The 20,903-nt window shown below is 31.8% G+C and overlaps 1 protein-coding gene across 1 annotated transcript in view; it reads left to right on the forward strand.

The window, feature by feature from the left end:
* The first annotated feature begins 19,525 nt into the window (after positions 1 to 19,525).
* LOC118199859 (uncharacterized) overlaps positions 19,526 to 20,903 on the forward strand; it is a 37,582-nt gene continuing 36,204 nt past the window's right edge. Inside the window, exon 1 of the mRNA XM_035371722.2 lies at positions 19,526 to 19,880. Coding sequence (XP_035227613.1) covers positions 19,833 to 19,880 — 48 coding nt within the window. The 5' untranslated portion in view covers positions 19,526 to 19,832. The remainder of the gene's footprint in view (positions 19,881 to 20,903) is intronic.

Genomic DNA, 20,903 nt, shown 5'->3' on the forward strand with positions numbered 1-20,903 from the left:
TTCCATTTGTATGGAACTGTCGTGTGTGGAAATATCAAAGCACTCTCAAGTGAGATTCTGGATGTAAACAAAGAACATCCCATCAGGAAACTGAAGCCTCTGAGCAGTGCTTCACTTGTAGTGCCAGTTTGGCCCCTCCTTCCTTTCTTACCTCCATGGTATGTAAGCAATTAATTTTGATTTGGAAGATATGTGGATTTTTTTTTTCAGATATCTGTTAATTAATTATTCATGAATGAAATCTAATATGGTGCAAAGTTCGAAATCCAGACGTCCATTATCCAGAATGATCTAAAATCCGGACATTAAAGCCACAAACATTTTTTTTATTAACCCATTCCCTGCCATGATCCCCATATGGAGATCGCCTACGTTTGTATACATTGTGACGTCATACTGCACCTGGGTGATCCCTTACGGGTGGTTATGCTTTCCTGAAGATTGCAACTAAGGGTAGAAATCTTAAACAAACACAAGGATTCAGTTAGTTAAGCTCACAAGTTTATTTTTCTTGCTCTCTCATTACTTTTCATGAGAAAAATAATACGGTTATTTTCAAATCATAAAAAAATTACTTAGGAACTTTTTTTTTTTTTTTTTTTGTACTGAATTTCCCTTGATCATTGGTAAGTAATTAATGTATTTATATATGATTTATCCTCATACTGTAATTTTGTTGGGTACAATGAACCTAGATATATCAATCCCCATTTGGAGATCATGGCTGATACTAACTAAAATTGTAAAAAAAAAACTGCTTTTCTTTTTTTCCAGGAAATGTTGCGTAAAAGATATCGTTCTTTAAAAGAAATTGTAAATTCTGATGATTTTTTTGCATGTGACGATAATAGCCGCATAGATATTGTTGAAATTCCACCAGAGCAGGTTGATGAGATTTCAAATAATGAGGACGTGGATGACAACGTAATTGATGATGAAGAACCACTTGATATTCCCGGGTCTGTCAAAATTCACCATGTGGCAGGATTTGAGGAAAATGTTTTAGTGACTGCAACTGAATCTTCAGCAAATAAAGTAACAAAAGGTACCGGCTTACCACCTGCTAAAAAGAGAAAAGAAGTATTGACTTCTTTTCTCTTTTTAGCAGGTGGAAAAAGAAGCAACCTAAGTACTCGAAACTATATGAAAATTCTGATGTTATAGAGACAAGGCGAAATTGGAAAACTCGGGAAAATCCCCGGTAGAGTGTTTTGAAATACTTTTTGATAATGAAACTGTCACCTATATTGTCCAGCAGTCTGTAATATACGCCAGACAGAAAAACAATCATCAATTTCAGCTTTCTAATCACTGCCTAAAAAATTTTATTGGAATACTTCTTTTCACTGGCTATCATTCACTTCCGCAAGAACAATTATATTGGTGTGAAGATGAAGACATGAACATTCTATGTGTTAGAGCATGTATGAGTCGGAATAGGTATCTGGAAATTAAACGGTACCTACATATCAGTGACAACTCTGATTTAGAAAGGATTCCACTAGGTGAATGTGATAACCTCTTCAAGATTTGCCCATTGATTGACAAGCTGAATGACAAATTTCAACAATTTGGGGTGTTTTCTGAAAGTTTGAGCATTGACGAACAAATGGTTCGTTACTATGGACATCACTACCTCAAACAATTTATGTGTGCTAAGCCAGTGCGGTTTGGGTTCAAACAATGGGCTATCTGTTGTTCACAAACTGGATATTTTTATCAGACTCAAGTGTATGAAGGTAAATCAAAGAAATTAGGAGATGATGAAAGCATCAGTGGGCTTGGGACATCTGTTGTCCTTCAGATGGTATCTATTCTTCACACACCAAATGCTCATAAAGTTTACTTCGACAATTTTTTTCACAGGATTTTCTCTGATGAAAAATTTGCAGGACATTGACGTTAGAGCAACAGGAACTGTTCGATTCAAGAGAATGAACAAATGCCCTATTGCAACAGACAAGGAGATAAGGAAAAAAGAACGCGGGCTTATGACTACAGATTTGATTCCCGTAATGAAATTTTAGCTGTCACGTGGAATGACGACAGTTGTGTAAGGCTTCTGTCATGAAACTATCGAACCAATATCAGAGGTGAAGCGATGGAATAGAACAGAGAAGAAAGATATTCAAGTACCACAACCCAAACTGATATCAAAATATAACAAATACATGGGTGGAGTAGACAAGATGGATTGGAATGTTCAAAAATACAGAATCAGAATAAGGGAGAAAAATGGTATTTTCCTTTGCTTACTAATGCCATCGACGTAACACTGGTTAACGCTTACGCACTGTATTGTATTTCAAATGATAAAATTCCATTGCTAGATTTTAGGAGGATGGTTGCTAGAGGATATCTTGCTTTATCTTCAGAACTCTCAGATGCAAAAAAGGATGGAAGGAATTCTTTCACTAAAGCATCAATTAATCGTGTTTCTTCTGTTATCAGAACATCTGGTGATCATTATATTAAAAGGACCGAAAATGGTAAACAAAGAAAATGTGCAGTGTGCAAAACAAATGCAAGAAAACAATGTGGAAAATGTAATGTTGGATTACACGTAGACTGTTTTGAACACTGACATTAAAAGTAGATAGTATCAGCCATGATCCCCATTTGGGGATCGGACTTAAATTTCAAATTTCTGAAAAAAAAAATTGACGCATTTTATGAGAAAAACATGTTTTTCTTATTATTTAGATGTAAACTGACAGAAATAAAATAAAATTTGATGAAATAAAAATTTGGCAGTTAATGGGTTGATGCTTTTACGCATGTGCATTTGATTTTTCCTTCCATTATAAAACGTGGAGATTTTCACTTAAAAATTCCGATTCTTAATTTCACTTAGGCACTAAATAAAATACTTCGTTATGGAAAAAACAATCATGTAAGCATAAATTTGTGTGATTAATAATTTGGTTCCGCAGCTGAGTATCTACTTGGCATACATATCAAATCGAAATATTCACATATTTTATATCTCTGACGCGACCTGGCGAGTCATTATTTATTATAGTTTGCTTTTATCACCGCATGTTTAACAATACATGACAGCTTCAGTAATAACTCATGCTGGAATGTCTAAACTTTTTTTTATATTAGTAATTGAATATTAAGAGTATGGCAACCTTTTATGCTAACATTACGCTTGACGATGATTATAGATTTTTAAATGCTCAAGAAATGTTGACAATGAAAAATTCAACAAAAATTTCTTTTCGTATGCTAAAAATAGATTTTGTTAATGAAACTCATAGACTAAAAGATTACATTTAGTGATATTTTCATTAAGAATAACTGATATGTTATTCACCATAAACTCAGAAGCGGCGGCAGAATATGTCGGCACCGGACTAGGAAAGACGAAATTTTTGGAATTTGTGGAAGCACCGAGCGGCAGAATTAAGGGATGAGAAGTTCTTATGATTTAGGGAAAGCACTAGGATCCAAAGTTTAGGCAAGGTGAAAATTTAGAACTTGTGAAAGCACTTTGTAGCAGAATTTAGAGACTGCACCAAGCGGTATCGAGCGCCGGCCCTAGATAAAGCCTTAAGTATATGTGAGAGTTTATTTATTCAGAACTCGGATTAGTTTGAAGCAAGTGCAAGAAATAAACGTAGGTATAGTAAATAACTAATACAATTTAGTACGCAATAGGTGCAAGACAAAATTTAGCGAAACAACTTGGCTTTCGTCGCCAATCTTGTGATACACAGCCAATAATGTATAATGGACGCTATTAAGCTAGGCTAAAATTATCTTCTGATTCTAAGACATTTCAATTAATGTAGCAGAGTGCGCTGCTCCCTGATCTTCTAATTTGATCCAGCTTATATTATTTTTTTTTTCAGACTGTTATTATTATGGCAATTTCATAAAATATAAGCTTGAACTTTCGATTATGTCGAAAGGGAGTTGCCAGAGGATCTACAAAGCGAAACCATGTTTCGATGTCCATTAAACAAAAAGTGGAATTGCTGCAAAAAATGGATAAAGGCATTCCGTCTCAAAATTATTCGAGGAGTATGGAAAGTCCACTGTATATGACATAAGAAAAAGGAACTTTTTGAATTTTTTATGGAAGCATCTTAAACAACTTACATTGAAAGAAATGTTTAATAAAATAAACAAATAAATATTAAGCTTTTTTTAAATTTTGATACCTTTAAATCTTAATTGTTCTTTATTTCATAATATTTTTAATTGTATAATTTCTGCATGCCATCTTACCAGATTTAAATTGATGATCTATTATTCGGAATTGGCGAAGTCCCGACCAGTCCGGATTTCGGACTTTGTACTGCAGCAAATAAAATGTAAGTTTGCAAAATCTATCAGACCCTTGACAATCAGCTTTCAAAGCTGCCCAGTACTGCCCGGGCCATAATTTAAGAACTTCTGATGTGTATGGAGATATAATTTCTAAAATAAGCACATAATAATACCTTTATAGCATATTATTATGTGCTGCAAGTTTGTAGAGATCTTTTTTAACTGGACCAGATGTAAAGGGAAGATTTGAAATTTTAATGAGAAAAATAATTCTTAATGATAATTGTATATAAACTGCCTTAAGGGGAAAATAGGTAAGGTGAATCCTCTGCAATATATAAGGAGTATTAGAAATCATCAAACCTGCTCACAAATCAAAGTTTAAAGCTGTAATCACCAACAGAGGCTCAATGCACTCTTATGATTCTAAACAATTGAACTGACTTTAGCTTCTAGTGCAGCTGATACTTTATAAGATTATTCAAAGATAAAATAGGAAGCATTTCTGAAAGATTTTTTTGAGAAAAAGTGTTCCTAGGCATTTAAAGTGTGTTTTTTCCAAAATATCACTAATTCTTGTGATGCAGGGGAGTTTATCTATCTTCAGTTCTATTTGAATTAGCCGAGGGTATACAAATGCAGTAAATGTCCACGAATAAACAGCAAATAGGAAATACCATGCAAAATGCATTAAGCAATAAATAAAAAAGGTGTAAAAACCAAATTATAAACAAGTAGAAATATTTACATGATTTACAACATTTTGTTCAAAATAAATTTTATTACTTCAAGAAAAAAAAGTTTCTGCATGACTTTTCAAACATAAAGTTGAAATATAAATTCACTATTAAGCCTTGTCATAGCTGATTTATTTACAATGAGCAAGTTTGTTTATATTGATGATGAGTAGGGATAGATTGTAAAATAATATGTGTAAAGATTTTTCATGGTTCAAATACAGTACTGAAAAATAGAAGAAATTCTTTTAATATTAAAAGTTTTATTTCTAACACTTTTTGTCAATATTATAAAATCAGTTTCCTTCCATGTGCAAGGAATGTTCAAAAGAGTTAAGTGTAGGATTTCATTTTAAGGAAAAACCTGCTGGTCAGAAATAATTTATTGTTAGCACAAAGAAGCAATTTGCAGAGAAGGGCTATTAATTTCATTCTGACATTTTGCATCGTCCACCATAAAACAGTGTTTCACTTTTCACCAAATATTAGAGACCTGCATTATAGCTAAAGAAATTACGTATATTCAATTCAGATTCTTCATTATTTATGTTTCTAGCATTGTAAAAAAACAACAGCACTTAGAGACATAATCTTGAATAACGTAGTCCACAATTCAAATATGGAGATCTGGCTGCCCAAATTTGGAATTTGTTTTATTATCTATTTCATATTTTGTAAAACTTTAACGGATTTTTGATGAACAAACTCAACGATTTCAAAGTTAGCAGTGGCAACACTGTACGAAAAAAAAAAAAAAAAACATTTTTATTTCCAGCACGCGAGACTGTATCGGAAATTCTAAAAATATGCTCTTTTTAAATAACGTTAAAAAATTGTCCCTTTGGGCATAATATAAAATGTGAAAAACTTTCAATTTTTTTTTTTAAAATTTTATTTATATTTTCATTCAAGAATGCAAAAATTATTTTGAAAATAATTTTGCTTGCGAATATAGATTTTAAAAATATACAAAATGTAATAGGATTCATGGTCACAATTTTAAGGAATGGTATGATATGGCAAAAGTACAATTTTCATAATACAGTGTGTGTTGAAAGAGAAATAATTTTTATCACAGATCTGGACTGCATGGCCAGAAACTACAACTTACCAAAAGATAGGAATATTGCTTGAAAAGTTCCAAATCAGTTGCTTTCTAAAAGTTTTCAAAAAGTTTTTCTCCTTTTAAGCGTGTATTCCTTTTAATAACAATTTTGTAGATTGTAATTTTAGCATAGTACCAAATGGTATATCTAGATTGATTATTTAATTGCTGTTAGGAAGGAAGAATGGAAGGAGTTTAATTATTTAATGAGGAAGAAACAGTAATTCTGTATCGGAATCTCGCATATCTAATTGCAAATAGTCCTCCCTCTATTAAATATGGCTGAGTTACTAAATATTTCACAATTCTTAGCATTTTGCTGTGTTTTCAATATTGTCTATTCATTTTGCGTATTTAAATATTATCAATGTTTTCTCTTTGCAATAAGTAAAACAGCCATTCCTTATACATATGTATTTGCATAACTAATCACTTGCCACTAAATCGCCAATAATATTATCAAGCCTTTTATATCCATAAATGCTTTTGAATACATTTCTATTTAAATCAAGCCCTGATTAAAACAATTTGGCCAATTCTAGGCATAGCGTTCTTTCAAGGGGACGCCGCCGATGATTTTTGTTTTCTCTTGAGCAAAACATAGTTACAGGATTACGTGAGGTTCCGGGCCTAGGCCGTAGTTTCTCATTCACTGAAGCTCGTAAATTCCACCTCTGTTAGTTCTGTTTATTAAACGCAGATGGCGCCACTAATAAATTCGTGGAAGCACTCTTAGCCAAAAATTTGCATTATACGGAAGAGTATTTTAGCTTATATTAATTAAGAATAATGTTAAATATAAGTTTAAAAAGTAAATATTGATGAATTCTTAGCTTTTGTTCCTGAAATTTCTAAATAATTTTTCATGGGTCATATTCTCAAAGAAAATGGAGATTATGTAATGCGGCCAGAGGTTAATTTCTAAGAGTCCTATTTTCTTTTACAGACTGAGAGTCTGGAGAACTGGGAGAAAAAATGAGTAATTAAAATTGAACAGAATCTAAAATATTGATAAGTTAAAACTACCCATTCTGTTAGATAATGCCGAAACGCAATATTGTATTCCCTTGCATCGAAAATCCTGAAAGGGTTTAGTGATTCTTCTTTCCGATTGGAAACAAATCCTTTCTAGGGATCTTCTACGAATAGGAAAGTATTCAAAAGCATCAGTAGGTAAACATTATAAGCAATGAACATTATAGCATGCTAAAAGTATAAACCTTTAGCATGTAAATTGGATTTTATATGAAGATAATTTCTTCCAAGGATCATATATCAGTAGAGAAAGAGAAAACAACTGATTATATCAGTATTCAGTTTCAATCATGACGGACTGTGGTTATTTTGATGCATTTCGAACAGATGAGAAATAAAATTCACACTTCGATAAGAACATTAGAGATTGGCAAAAAATTAAAATCAGTGTGAAAAACCGATATAAAAATTTGAATTGAAACTGAGATGAATGAATGAATAAAATTTTAAAGCTGAACTTAATTCGCTATCTAATCTTCATTTTTCCAGTGAATTTCAATACTAAACGAAAGTTTAATTACACTTCAATAATACAGACAGGAAATAAATTGCAACTAAAATATGTATTAAGCTACTCATAGTTTACAAATTAAAAATAATAAAGAATAAAATCTGAAAGTTTTCAGATTTTACTTTACGCCCAAAGGGGCGTTTTTTCTTGACGTTTTGTGTGTTATCTTTATTTATTAAATATCATGTTCTTCCCACTTAAACCATAAAATTAAATTTAACAACAATGTCGCAAAATAATTTTAAAATGAGCATATCTTTAGAATTTCGAATGCACAGTCTCGCGCGCTGGAGATATTCCCCCCCCCCTGAAAGACTGTTTTCATTTTGCGTTGGTTCACTATAAAGGTCCGTTTCGCTTTTCAAACTGTTGCTACCAAATGTTAGAGTCCTGCATTATAGTTGAAAAAATTAAATAATGAAAAATCTGCATAAATGCATGTATATCGCATTGTGATAAAACAACGGTCAATAGAGCCATCGAATTTTGAATGACTTAATCTTACTGCGAATATGGGCATGTGGAAGCCCAAATTTGAAATATGTTTTATTATCGATTTCATATTTTGTAAATCTTTAACTAATTTTTGATTAACAAACTCAAGGATTTCAGAGCGAGCAATGGCAATGTTGTACAGAAAAAATATTTTTATCTCCAACGCACGAAACTCTGTATCGGAAATTTTAAAGGATATGCTCAATTTAAAACTATTTTGCGATATTGCTCTTGAACTGAATTTTATGTGCGAAGAACGTGATATTTAATAAATAAAGGTAACAGACAAAATGTTAAAAAAAAAAACGCCCCTTTGGACGTAATTTAAAATCTGAAACCTTTCAGATTTTCTCTTTCTTTTTCTTTCTTTTTTTCTTTTTTCTTTTTCTTTTTTTTTTTTTTTTAATTTATTTATTTTTCCCGTATAGTGTTGGCATTGCTCGCTTTGAAATCGTTGAGTTTGTTAATCAAAAATTCGTTACAGTGTTACAAAATATGAAATCGATAATAAAACAAATTTCAAATTCCAAATTTGGGCTTCCAGATGCCCACATTCGGTGGAAGATTTCGTTATTCAAAATTTGATGGCTCTAGGTACCGTTGTTTTATCCCAATGCGAGAAACATACATATATTTATGCATAGTGTTCATTATTTAATTTCTTTAAATCCGATAACATTTGGTGACAACCATTTGAAAAGTGAACCAATATTTATAGTGAACCAACGCAAAATGCCAAAACGAAATTAATAGCCCAAAGACAGCCAAAGGGCTTAGGCCCTTTAGGCTAACAATAGGTACCGCTACTTACGGGGTCTCAAAACTCAAGTATTTAATGCAGTAAAGTAAAACTCACAATCTTTACTTAAATAATTCAGCTCCAGCTAATGAAACTTTTAACTCTATGCTTGCAAGATAGAAAATTCACCCACTATTTAGTTAAATGTGTAGCTTTTCTTTTCAAGGCTAATAATACCAGGTGTTAGTACTCCCTCAATTACGATTTCACACGCTATTTAAACTCAAATCAATCTGCATTCTGGGGAAAACTAAGGAAGAAATAGAAGCTACAATAAAGAATTAACGTAAAAATAACGTGTTAATTTAAATAAAACTTATTAAATAATGGTTCCAATTTAAATTTAAATCGATAGCAATTATAAACTCTTATCAAAAATATAAGATGTATTTTTTAAAACTGAAAGGAACAATGAAATTCCTCTTTAGTGCTATGTTACGATGCTGAAATAAAGGCTGGGCTATAGCCAAACACAACTACATTAAAAATCAATACAATCACTTTGCATCAAGCCTCTTCAAATCCATCATTCAACGAAGTCCTTGACTCACTATCATCCCCCATCCTTTTAATTAGTAAATCTAATTGCAAGATGTGGTTAAAACATGTCTGCTTTCATAAAATACGTAAAGTAATGATATATTGTGGTAATTAAATAATGTAATCTTGGCTTAATAATGCGAAGATGATGATATCTGATTCAATTTTTTTCTTCTAGACTCATGAACTTTAGCCTTAGAAGCTTATAGTTTCTCTGTTTCGTGCGGACTTAGTTTAAATGGTTAGAAAGGCATGAATTTTACCCCATTATAACTGTTCAGTTGAAAATTGTGACTGAAGATAGTCAGTAATCTTGTGAGTAAATATTTTCTTCAGAGGAGTAAATTACTCGTACATTTTTATTAATGGTCTCAAACTGGCGGACCGCATTTGGTCCCCGAAACAATTTTACATGGTTCGCGAGTACATTTCAGTTACACATTTGTTGTAAATATTATGACATTTATAGAGACGTAGAATGATGGACTGAGCTTATATTCACGACTGCTATTGAAGAGTTGAAGATAAAGATTCGTACTTGACAAAAAAGAAATGCCCTCAGTCACAAGTTTTTGCAATAAGAATTCTAATCGCTTTGTCTTATTGTATTGAATAAGACACAACAAGTGTCAAGATGTAGTAAAAAATAAAGTTTATAATTACATACAATGCAAATGTATGTATTTCTTCTGTACTTGGCGAATAAAAAACAATAAAATAAAAGAAAAAGAGTAGATTATTATTATCATTTTCAAGTTTGGTATCACTTGGAAACTTTTCATATTTTTTTATTTTTAATTTAATTTATTTAGCAATTAAGTCAATGTATTAGAATCATTTCAACATTGTTGCAATTTAGAAGATGTTTATAACTCCATGTAATTATGGACATCTGGGTTTGGTTTAATTTTAGTAATAGAACTTTTATTTCATTTTCCAGTGCGAATACAAAGAGCCTTGCATAAATTTTTGAGGCAAATACTATTCAACTATTTCCTTACACCTAGAACATAAGATTATAGAACTTAAGTCAAACAGCACAAGATGCATTATTTAGGAGGGAGAGGAATAAATGAAAAATTCGAGTGCGAGGATGATTTGCTTTTCATTAATGATTTTAAGCCAATTCCTGAATGATTTTCGGCTGTTAAAAATCTTTTATCAAGTTCCTGGAATCATACCAATATCAAGGGTCCCTAAGATCGGTATTTTTTAGGCCCTGTATACTTCTGGAATGAGTCAGTTAATATATATTACTTGTTTCTATAATCTTTTAGGAATGATGAGTAAAAGGCCGTAAAACTAAATAAACGGATTTAACTTGAAAAATTAAGTTATCCTAATTAGTCTTTCGGGTCATTAATAGGCTTTCTTGTGACTGCATGTGTGACATGTGGTCACTTTTAGGTTACGTGCAATTTATGTTTCTTGTTGTTATCAAATTAAAATTATTTCAAGTATATTGTTGTTTGCGGATCTGAACATTTTGTCATTCTGGAAAAGTTAATTGTTTTTCCTTAGCATCAGATTCCCAATCTCAAAATATTAAACAAACAGCAAAACAAACAAATATTAACATTAATAAAAACATTAAATGCGGATAAGATTAGTTAAATCACATAAAAAGCTTAAGCAGAGGAAACTAAAATAAATCATTATACATTTTGTTTTAAATTTAATTAAAAAAAGTTTTCGATTGTCTTCTACTAATTAAATCTTACCATCTGCTTAAGTTTTGTCAGTCAACAACATTTGTCGCAGCAGTTGAAGTGCTCCAGCTAAGTAATGGGTGCGACTCAATTAATCGAATGTACATTTATTTTCGTTGACATAGCAGCTTTTGATGGTTGCAGATAAGTCTGTTCTGTAGCAAAAGCCGCCCTGGCAATTATTCTGCATAATTAAGTCTTCGTTTACTTCGAAATGGGTTTAAAAAATGCTGTATCTCTTGCATTTCTGTTTTTAACGAAAAAATATCATTTCCGTATAGGGTACTTCATAATGATCGCACCCTCTATTTCAACATTCGGTAAAATTGCAGAGCTTTGAGAGTATTTTCCAGCATACACTCGATAATAGTCAACATAAGCTTGCGCGTACCATGTACGTAGATTTACACGCATTATATTTAATTCTATTACTTTGAGTATTATACCCTGGCTGTAAAATATTTATAAACAGAACTGTATGTACGACCCGTAAAGTTAGCTAAAGAAGCGTTTCTAGCCACTTCACAAAGTTGCCAATGCGAATTTTCGGGGCGGGTTATCAGAAAGTACCCTAAGTAGAAATAATTTTGTTATTAAAGAAGCTCTAACAGGAGGTCAGACATAAATCTAATTGTTATAATTGTTTATGAAAACATCATAAAATATAATAGCTATAATTGTTAGCAGGGCTTAATTTCTAAAACTAGAAATGTCGGAGTCTTATGGAAGGCAACAGGCGAGGTAATAAAAATAGATAAAGGAAACAATAAATAATATATAATCAAAATTCTTCTTGGACAGATGAAATTGTTTCCTTAAATCGACTTCTAATATAAAGTCTTCTTGACTATATAAGTAGAGTCCAAGTGTTCTTGTCGAGATGATAAATATTCCTCTGCCTGAAGAGTATGTAGTCTGCCGTAAGGGTTTCCTTTCTCATCCTTTCCAAATTTTCCCGCGCATTTTACTCTTTCCAGTGAAAGCGAGACAGACATATATTCAATAATATTAATATCAGTTATGTTAGCCGTCAAATTAAATGTAACACTAATAACAACATTTTTATTGCGATTCGGTTATACAAGGAAGCACTGGAGTTAGTATTATTTGAGACTCCGCTGGAATTAAGAATTCACTCAAAAATTGAGAAGTATCGGATACGGACTCTGGTGGCCTCAGGATGAATTTAATTACTGATTATTTACAGAAACATTATTATCATAAATTGCCAAAGAAGGATAAGTTCTGTAACTTTGGCTTTTGACCAATTCGAACATTTCATCAAACTATACGTGTAACACGAAAACCATTAGTGGAAATTTTGTGATGTAAGACTGTGATATTACTGGTAGGACTGCAAATAGGTTTTACCATATATTGTTGTTTTATATGACAATGGGACGACTGACAACAGCTCATTAAAAAACATTTCTTGGAATCTATCTCATTAGCTGACATAAGCGAAAAACTAGTTCTTTTAAGAAAACTTATGAGGGACAAGGCTTCAAGAGAAATAATTTCGGTTTGGCTGCAAAATGTTCGGCGTAGCTAGCCAGAATATTAGCTGCAGTGAGACTGTTTCGGTTAGGAATCCTTCTGTGCTAGAGAAAGTTTGGTTTGGTTTGGTTTATATAATTACTAAAACCCTCGAGGGCTATATGCCATCGAGGCTACCCTACTATCTGCTATCTGCCATCGAGGCTTCCCTACTATCTGCTATCTGCCCTCGAGGCAGATAGCAGATAGTAGGAATGCCTTCGAGGAGGATTTTCTAACGGGAACTCGCTCTTATACCCGTTACACATTTTAGAGACCCAAAAAGTTGCAGGAAAGAGGGGGAAATGTTTTTTAAAGCGAAAGATGATAACATAAAGTCTGAAGAAAAGTATTCAATGATTTTAATCACATTTAAAATATATATCTAGAAAAATTTCCATACCTTTCAATTAAATTGATTATTTTCGAGCACTTAGTGCAGAAATTACGTTACTTCAATGAGTATGTTGGATTATGTGTAGGGAACGATAGCAAAAGAGATAATTTGGAGAGTATTTTGTCTGTCATAGTGTTCCTGTCATTTACTGCACATTTGAAATTGGATCTCTCAATTCCGTTTCTTTCCTTGACATTCTCATTAGTAATCAATTTAATATCGGTACTACTGTTTACCAAAACACGTTTTGTTCTTTCTCGGACAGTCTTGTCAGTCTGTTAAATCAAAAATTAACTTTTTATTCTTATTTTAATTGTTACTTTTCGCCATCCACCCTTGCTCACGAAGTCAATTATTTGAAAGCTGTAGCTATTGGCTAAGCCTACTCTCCTTCAAATAATGATAAAGTTTTTTTAAAAGTTACTTTTTACTATTGTAAAGAACATTTATTAATTGAAAACAATAACAGTAAACTCGTTGTTTTCTTTTCCTTTCCATTAGTAGTAAATTTAGCTACCAGGATACTTTTTCGCTTCGTGACATAACCGTTGAAATTCTTTCAGGGGTAGAGTTAATATTTATCAGCTAGAAAGACTTGTAAATTTTGCATTTCTCTTCCGCTATGATAATTCAAACGATTTCAGAAGATATGAATTTTTTTAGGCCTATCAAGTTCAAATATCTATCTTTCAATAGTGAAATCTTTCAATATGCATATTGTTTTCCCCAGAGTTTTTTTGAAGCCAGAGTTTGAAACATTAGTTTCTAATTCTATAACTTTTAAAGTTTTAGTTTGTAATTGCTTAATTTTTAAACTTTTAAATTAAAACTTTAATATTTAGATTTTTTTCCCCACGTATTAATTTTTAGCGAGCTCGGCTTGTAAGTTGCTGGAAATTCTTTGTGAAAATATTCTAATTCATTTATCGTATAAAGTAAAAACATACATCAAATAAAAGAACTTGTTAAAAAAAAGGTTGCATTTTTATAAGGTATTTTCACCTCAAAATGTTTATAGAGTTAACGATATTCTAACTTTCCTTATCTTAGGATTCCTAGTAAATTTTTAACTCCTGGTCTGTGCTTAAATTGCGCCGGAGCCCACCGGAGGCCGTCAATTTTTAAGATAAATTACAATTCTAGCCGGAGAGTACCGGAGCCCTAAATAAGATGAACTCCGGTACTTCTTTTTATAAAACTAAGCCGGAATTTCAAGAAAAAAAAAAAAAATAGAATTCCTAACGTTTTAGTTTAACAATTAGCAGATTTTGCAATACGCTATTTTCCTAGAAATACCAGCTCATGAGAACATGAGTAGTTCAAGTAAAGTCCGCTCACTCACATGAGGAAACCTTTCCCTTTAAAGAAGGGCAATAAATTTCCGGGAGTTTTTTTAGGAACGCGTAAATTTCTCGCCATGTCATCGTATCTAGTGTATTGTTATCGATGGTTAATTATCCTCGCGGGAAGGAAAATTTGTGTTCTTAAATATGCGTTAAGTGACAGCGAATACAATAAGAGTGAAATACTGAGATAAACTTCTCAAACACGTCCTATGCATCGTCTTTCCACAGTATCCACTAATGTAACCAAATTGCAGGGGCGAAAAACGTAACCAGCAACTTTACATTCATCCTTAGGAGTCAGATTTAGAGCTCATTTTACCCCTGACATACATCTGCTTGATGGCTATAATTATACCAGCAAAGAGCCTCTGTCAAAGAGAACGTTATCTATCACCAAGATTCCCCTCATTTTTTGCTTCCACTCACTCATACCCTCACGCCCTCATTCTGTTTCGTCCTCCTTTTAGCATTATCTGAATTTTCATCAGATGTATTTTAAGTATACTTAATTTTTGTGATGATAAAGGAACTCCCCCCCCCCCCTACGATCAGAGCTTAAATTGCGCCAAGCTCACCGGATCCCAGCACCGATGCTTCTTAGTTTTTGTAATAAATCATAATTCTAGCCCGAGCGTACTGGAGCTCTAAATAAGAAGGTTGCGGCGCTTCTTTTATGTAATTGAATAACAATTTCAGTAGAAATTTGATCTCGAAAATTTTATTTTTAGCAATAAAATTATATTAAAAATCGCTTATAAAATTTTAATTTATCTCTTTACATTTAATTTAATTTTAATTATTTAATTATATAATAAGTATTGATTAAATAACAATTTATAAACATTAATTAAATAGCTATTAATTAATTTGATAATAATCACCTATTTAATTTTAAAATTATTAACGAGTTTAATAGTAATTTTATTTATTTATTTACTCTTGTTCCTCTTTGCTGACGGTCTTCCATAGGGCTCCGGTACTTCTTATTTTAGAAATTAAGCCCTGCTCCTGGTGATAATTTGAACTTAGATTATCATCTCCATTGGGTACTGGACCACTTAACACAAGTATGAATTTTAAAAACCTGATGTGGGCACCACATGACTTCCTTGTCTATTAAATATTCTTTTCAAAAAACGAATAATAAACTAATATTAAATATTGTTAGATATTTATTGTTAGACTAATTACATATATAGAAAATATAAACTATTATATATGTAGTTGGATTTCGTCGTTTCTTTTTTTTTTTTTTTTTTTTTTTTTTTAAATTTGACAATGCCAAAATACGAATATCTTCGTAATTTGAAACACTTCTGTAGTTGGAAGTATATGACTACGACCAACGCTTGCGAAATATTACGTGTATATAGATAGATAGACAGATAGATAGATAGATAGTGGACAGATAGATAGATAGACAGATAGATAGTGGACGTTGACCTTTCCAAAAACCCAAAAAAGAACTGTAGAAAGTTGGTTACGAGAACAAACAAACGCAAAAACATACATTCTTCTTTATATATATATATATATCTTCTTTATATATAAAGATCATTTTACTATAATTAATGTTAGGAGATAATATAATCAATATTATTTAGTAAATAAATTATTATTAACTTCTTAATATATATATATATATATACATCCTTCTTAATATATATTCTATATTCTTTATATACATACACATATTCTCTACATACATACACATATATATATTCTCTACATACATACACATATATATGCGGAAGTACCCGATGCCTGTTAAGTTAGAATGATAGTAATGTATGTATAAGGTATGTCTCCTGCCTTCTTAGCAAGCCTTTATGGTGTAGTGGTCTGCACGTTCAGCGCGTAACTGCGAGGTCCGCGGTTCGAATTCCGGAGAAGGCGTTGCATATTTTTCATCCTGCCTGCTTCCAAAAAACACCTAATGTCTCTACAGTGGCGCCCGAACTAAAAGGCCGTTGGATGATGAGAATCATCATCCAGGATTTGATGATTGGGTCCCCTAAAAACCCCAGTCGGCCTTTAAAAGGCGGAGTACATAAGGTATTTCTCTTGCCTTCTTAGCGAGCCATCGTGGTGTAGTGGTCTGCACGCTCAGCACTTAATTCAGAGATCCGTGGTTCGATTCCCGGCGAAGGCGTTGCATATTTCTTGCCTGCTTCCAAAAAATACTTAATGTCTCTACATATCTACAAAAACAGAAAACGATACGCTGTAATTCTCTAATAACGATGCAAAAAATACGATTTATAGTCATACATTTTTCATTCTGATGCGATATGGAACCCACATAAAAAAAAAATTCGATAGGAAAGTAAACTAATTCTCTCTCATTATATCAGCAACAATGGCACGCAGGTTTTAATGATTTTCGGTCTAATTAAATGGTCGTAAAAACTAAAGTTCCGTCCAATATTTCACTTATAGTCGATTTTATTCGATTAAATGTGGCAAAAAAATTAATCAGAAATGAATAACGCGAACAAACGAACACACAAGCAGACATTCTCCTATTTATGTATAGATTTTGCAAAACTTCCAAATTTTTTATTTACAAACTCTACGATTTGAAAGCGAGCAGTAGCCACACTTTTCGAAATAAAGCATTTTTATCTTTAACGCGCGACACTGTTGCGGTTCGGAAAAATGAGTGCGAAAATTGGTGTTTTTAGAGTTTTTAATTAATACTTCGGCTAATTAAAGTCAAGCGAAAATGGGAATATTCGAAATGGCTTCCCGCGAATTTTGGCAGTTGGAAATAATGTATTTAATATTTGGTAATGCTATTTTTATTTCAGTATAAAACTTCGAAATTTTTTATTAGCAAACTCTACGATTTGAAAGCGAGCGGTGGCAACACTTCTCGAAATAAAGCCAAGGAGGTTAGACCTTTAATAAAGCAGATTTTTATCTCCAGCGGTGCGAGACTGTTGTCACTCGGAAAAATGAGGGCGAAAATTAGAGTTTTCAGAGTTTTAAATTAATATCTCTGATTTCAAGTTTTTTTGGGGAAAGGGATAAAAGTGGACGTTGACCTTTCCAAAAACCCAAAAAAGAATTGTAGAAAGTTGGTTACGAGAACAAACAAACGCAAAAACATACATTCTTCTTTATATATATATATATATATATATATATATATATATATATATATATATATATATATATATCTTCTTTATATATAAAGATCATTTTACTATAATTAATGTTAGGAGATAATATAATCAATATTATTTAGTAAATAAATTATTATTAACTTCTTAATATATATATATATATATACATCCTTCTTAATATATATTCTATATTCTTTATATAGAATCCCATATATATATATATATATATATATTTGAATTTAACAAATATTCTCTATTCGTATAAAGCAAATATTAAATCAAAATTTAACTAAGAAATTTAAATTGCAAAGAAATAAAAATGATTATTATTGCCGCGAACTAATTTACAATATCATTTAAATTCTAAGAGCATATGTAAATTAATTGCACGTATCTAAAACCATGAAAAATATATTATTCCAAAAAATTGTATAAGAGAATAATTGTTGAGCAGGCAGGAGACAGACTTATCAAGGGGAAGTTGCTTCAATTACTCAATTCGTGTTTCGTCATCCATATAAGGAAGGGTAAAAGTAAAATACAAAACCAAATGTTGTGAATCACCAAAAAAGAAATTTAAACAGTGGAATTTTGATAAAAGAGCTAGTAAATGACTAGAGTTAAAATTAATTAAAAGTCAATTAAGAGTAGAAAACCAAATTTTTTAGAAAACCAAAGTAATTTAGAAACTCTTGCCCACTGGAAACTTCCCCAACACGAATTATGCATGTAAACCTAAAATAAACTATCTACAACTATCAAAATATAAAAAATAACTATCAAAATAATAATAAAAAGGCTAGTAAATAGCAAGTTTTAATTTAACTTTCCTACTAGATCTACATGCGTTGTCCTGATCACCATGTTGAACGGGGCATCGTGCAGGAATGTAAAATAATATAAACAAAAAACAGCAAAAAAATTAAAAAGTGTACTGCAGTTTGAAATAGAATATTGCTGCTTGAACAGAACTAAAAAAATTATATGTATTGAAAATTGCCATCTGTATATTCCCAAAAAACTTCGTTGTTACTGTATGAGATTTTATTTTTAATATAAGGTTATTGTAGTATGTACCAGAAGCAGGGTGAAAAATTTTGCAATCTGGTATCATATACTGTTAGAAATATATTTTATTTATTACACTCATGATATAAAATAATTGTTGCCAATTGTTAAGAAGGAGAAATAAAATTACTTTTTAAATTAATGTTGAGTTCGTAACATATACTTATCATGGAATAATCAAACCGATAAATACAGAGGGTGTTTACGCATTTTTAGAACGATTTCGATAAAGAATTAATAATAATAAAAATAAAAAAAAAAAAGGCAAATGTGGAATAAAGATTTTTATAAGAAACATCGTTTGCTACTTTTAATTTTATTATTCTTTCAAAATGTAGCATGTAAACGAGTTGTGGATTGAAGGCTATGTTACAGCACTTTCGAAAGAGAAATATACCTATTTCATAATTTGAAAACACTGAGAAATGCATGGTATTAAAATTTATGAATTCAAAATAAGTAATATTATTAATCGAAAAGGGAAGAACCATCAATCAAATGGTAATAACAGAAAGCTTCTGTAAATTAGGTGTAGAATTATTTGTAACACTTAGATACATGTTGGTTTATCGGCACTCGGATAAACGGAGTTTTGTTGCGATGTGTTAAGAAATAAATTTAAATTTCGATCAGCCTTGAAACATACATCAAAAGAACTCATGAGCTTTGTGAAGCATACTTTGAAAAGCTCTGCTAGATTTTTTATATTTTTTTCCCCTCTTTTCTTTTACATAATGCCAGTATTTTGCTTATTTATTTTATTTATCCCACCCCGAATATCGCCTACGATACCTCCAGCAAACTCATCCTGCTCTGCGGGGAGGCTAGGCAGTCTGCCTGTGAGCTAAGCTCCACAAGTCTCAGGCGATTGGATGGTGATCCGCGCGTGCTGATGACGTCTTCGCACGTGTCTTCCCTTCTACCGCTGCACGTGCTGGGAAGTCAGGAGCGAGTGCCAATCCCGTTTCTCTGATATCTGCTGATGATAGAAGAGCGAAAGATTCGGATTTTCTGTTAGGATTAAAATTGGTGTTTCGGTTTCTGTTTTCGGGGAATGACATTATGTTGTTGTTGTTCTTAAGTGGCAATAGAAACTAATAGCGCAGAATATTTTGAACTTTAAATCTGCTGTCTATTTTTAAGAAAAGATGCCAACTAAACGGAATCGTGAACTCATGGATGGTAGTGACAAAAAGGTAAGATATATTACATTTTTTAAATGAGAACTTAATTTAATTTGTCAATTCAAGGGGTGAAGCATCCTCTTTAGAAATATAAATAAATAAATATAAAGAAAAATATTCATTTCCCCTCGTTTTTTTAAAAGTTACTGCCAATTTTTGACTTTTAAACGGGGAAATTATTTCTGGGATGAAATAATAGCTTAAATTAAATCAAAATACATAATAATTTATGTAATGATATTTTCTTATAACAAAACAAAAAAAAAAAAAAAAAAAAAAAAGAAAACCTTTTGCGTATTGTTGTTCTAATAGCTTTCGAATGATGTGCGATAGCGAAAACAAAGTCGATTCAGACTACATCACATATTGGTTGGTTGGTGTCCTGTCCTTTGAGAAGTCAAATGGATCCATGCGTTGGAAATCACAGCTATATAACTCTCCCTGGAAAGGAAATTCACCAAAGCTTTGTAGAGCTGCAAGTATTGCCGAACAGGTGCAGATTGTGTTCTGAAGAAAGCTCCGTTTCGGAGCAGTTTCTACAAGTTCTATTTGATCTGGTAGCATCTTCGTTAATTTTCATTCCTCTAAAATGGCAGATTTTTAATATAGTAATGGTCTTTGTAATATCTCTGTTTGCATCAATCTCACATATCTGATGGTCTTTCTTAAAGGATTTCTCTTTGAGTCTTATATCTGGCCATGGCATTAGCATCTTCAAGAGTGACGGGGATTGAGTTGTTGAGATTTCTTGCCTCTTTAGCCAGTTCATCGGTTGCCTCGTTTCCATCGATCGAGTTATGTAAGATGACTAGCTTATTATAAAAGAATATCTCTTATCACTACGATGAATTGAATAATTTAAAAATAATCTCTTCTCCTTCGTAGTGTTTTGCTTTAAGTGTAACTAACATTTTTACAATTAACTTATTTTTTAATTTAAAAAAAAAGAGAGATTTGAATTTCATGCGTCGTTGATATTCGTTATAGCGACTGCTCATTATAGAGAACGTTCCATTACAACGACCGGCATAAAAG

Source organism: Stegodyphus dumicola, chromosome 8 (assembly GCF_044657685.1).
Source record: "Stegodyphus dumicola isolate Sdum_Otavi_A_Nest chromosome 8, ASM4465768v1".
Lineage (NCBI taxonomy): Eukaryota > Metazoa > Arthropoda > Arachnida > Araneae > Eresidae > Stegodyphus > Stegodyphus dumicola.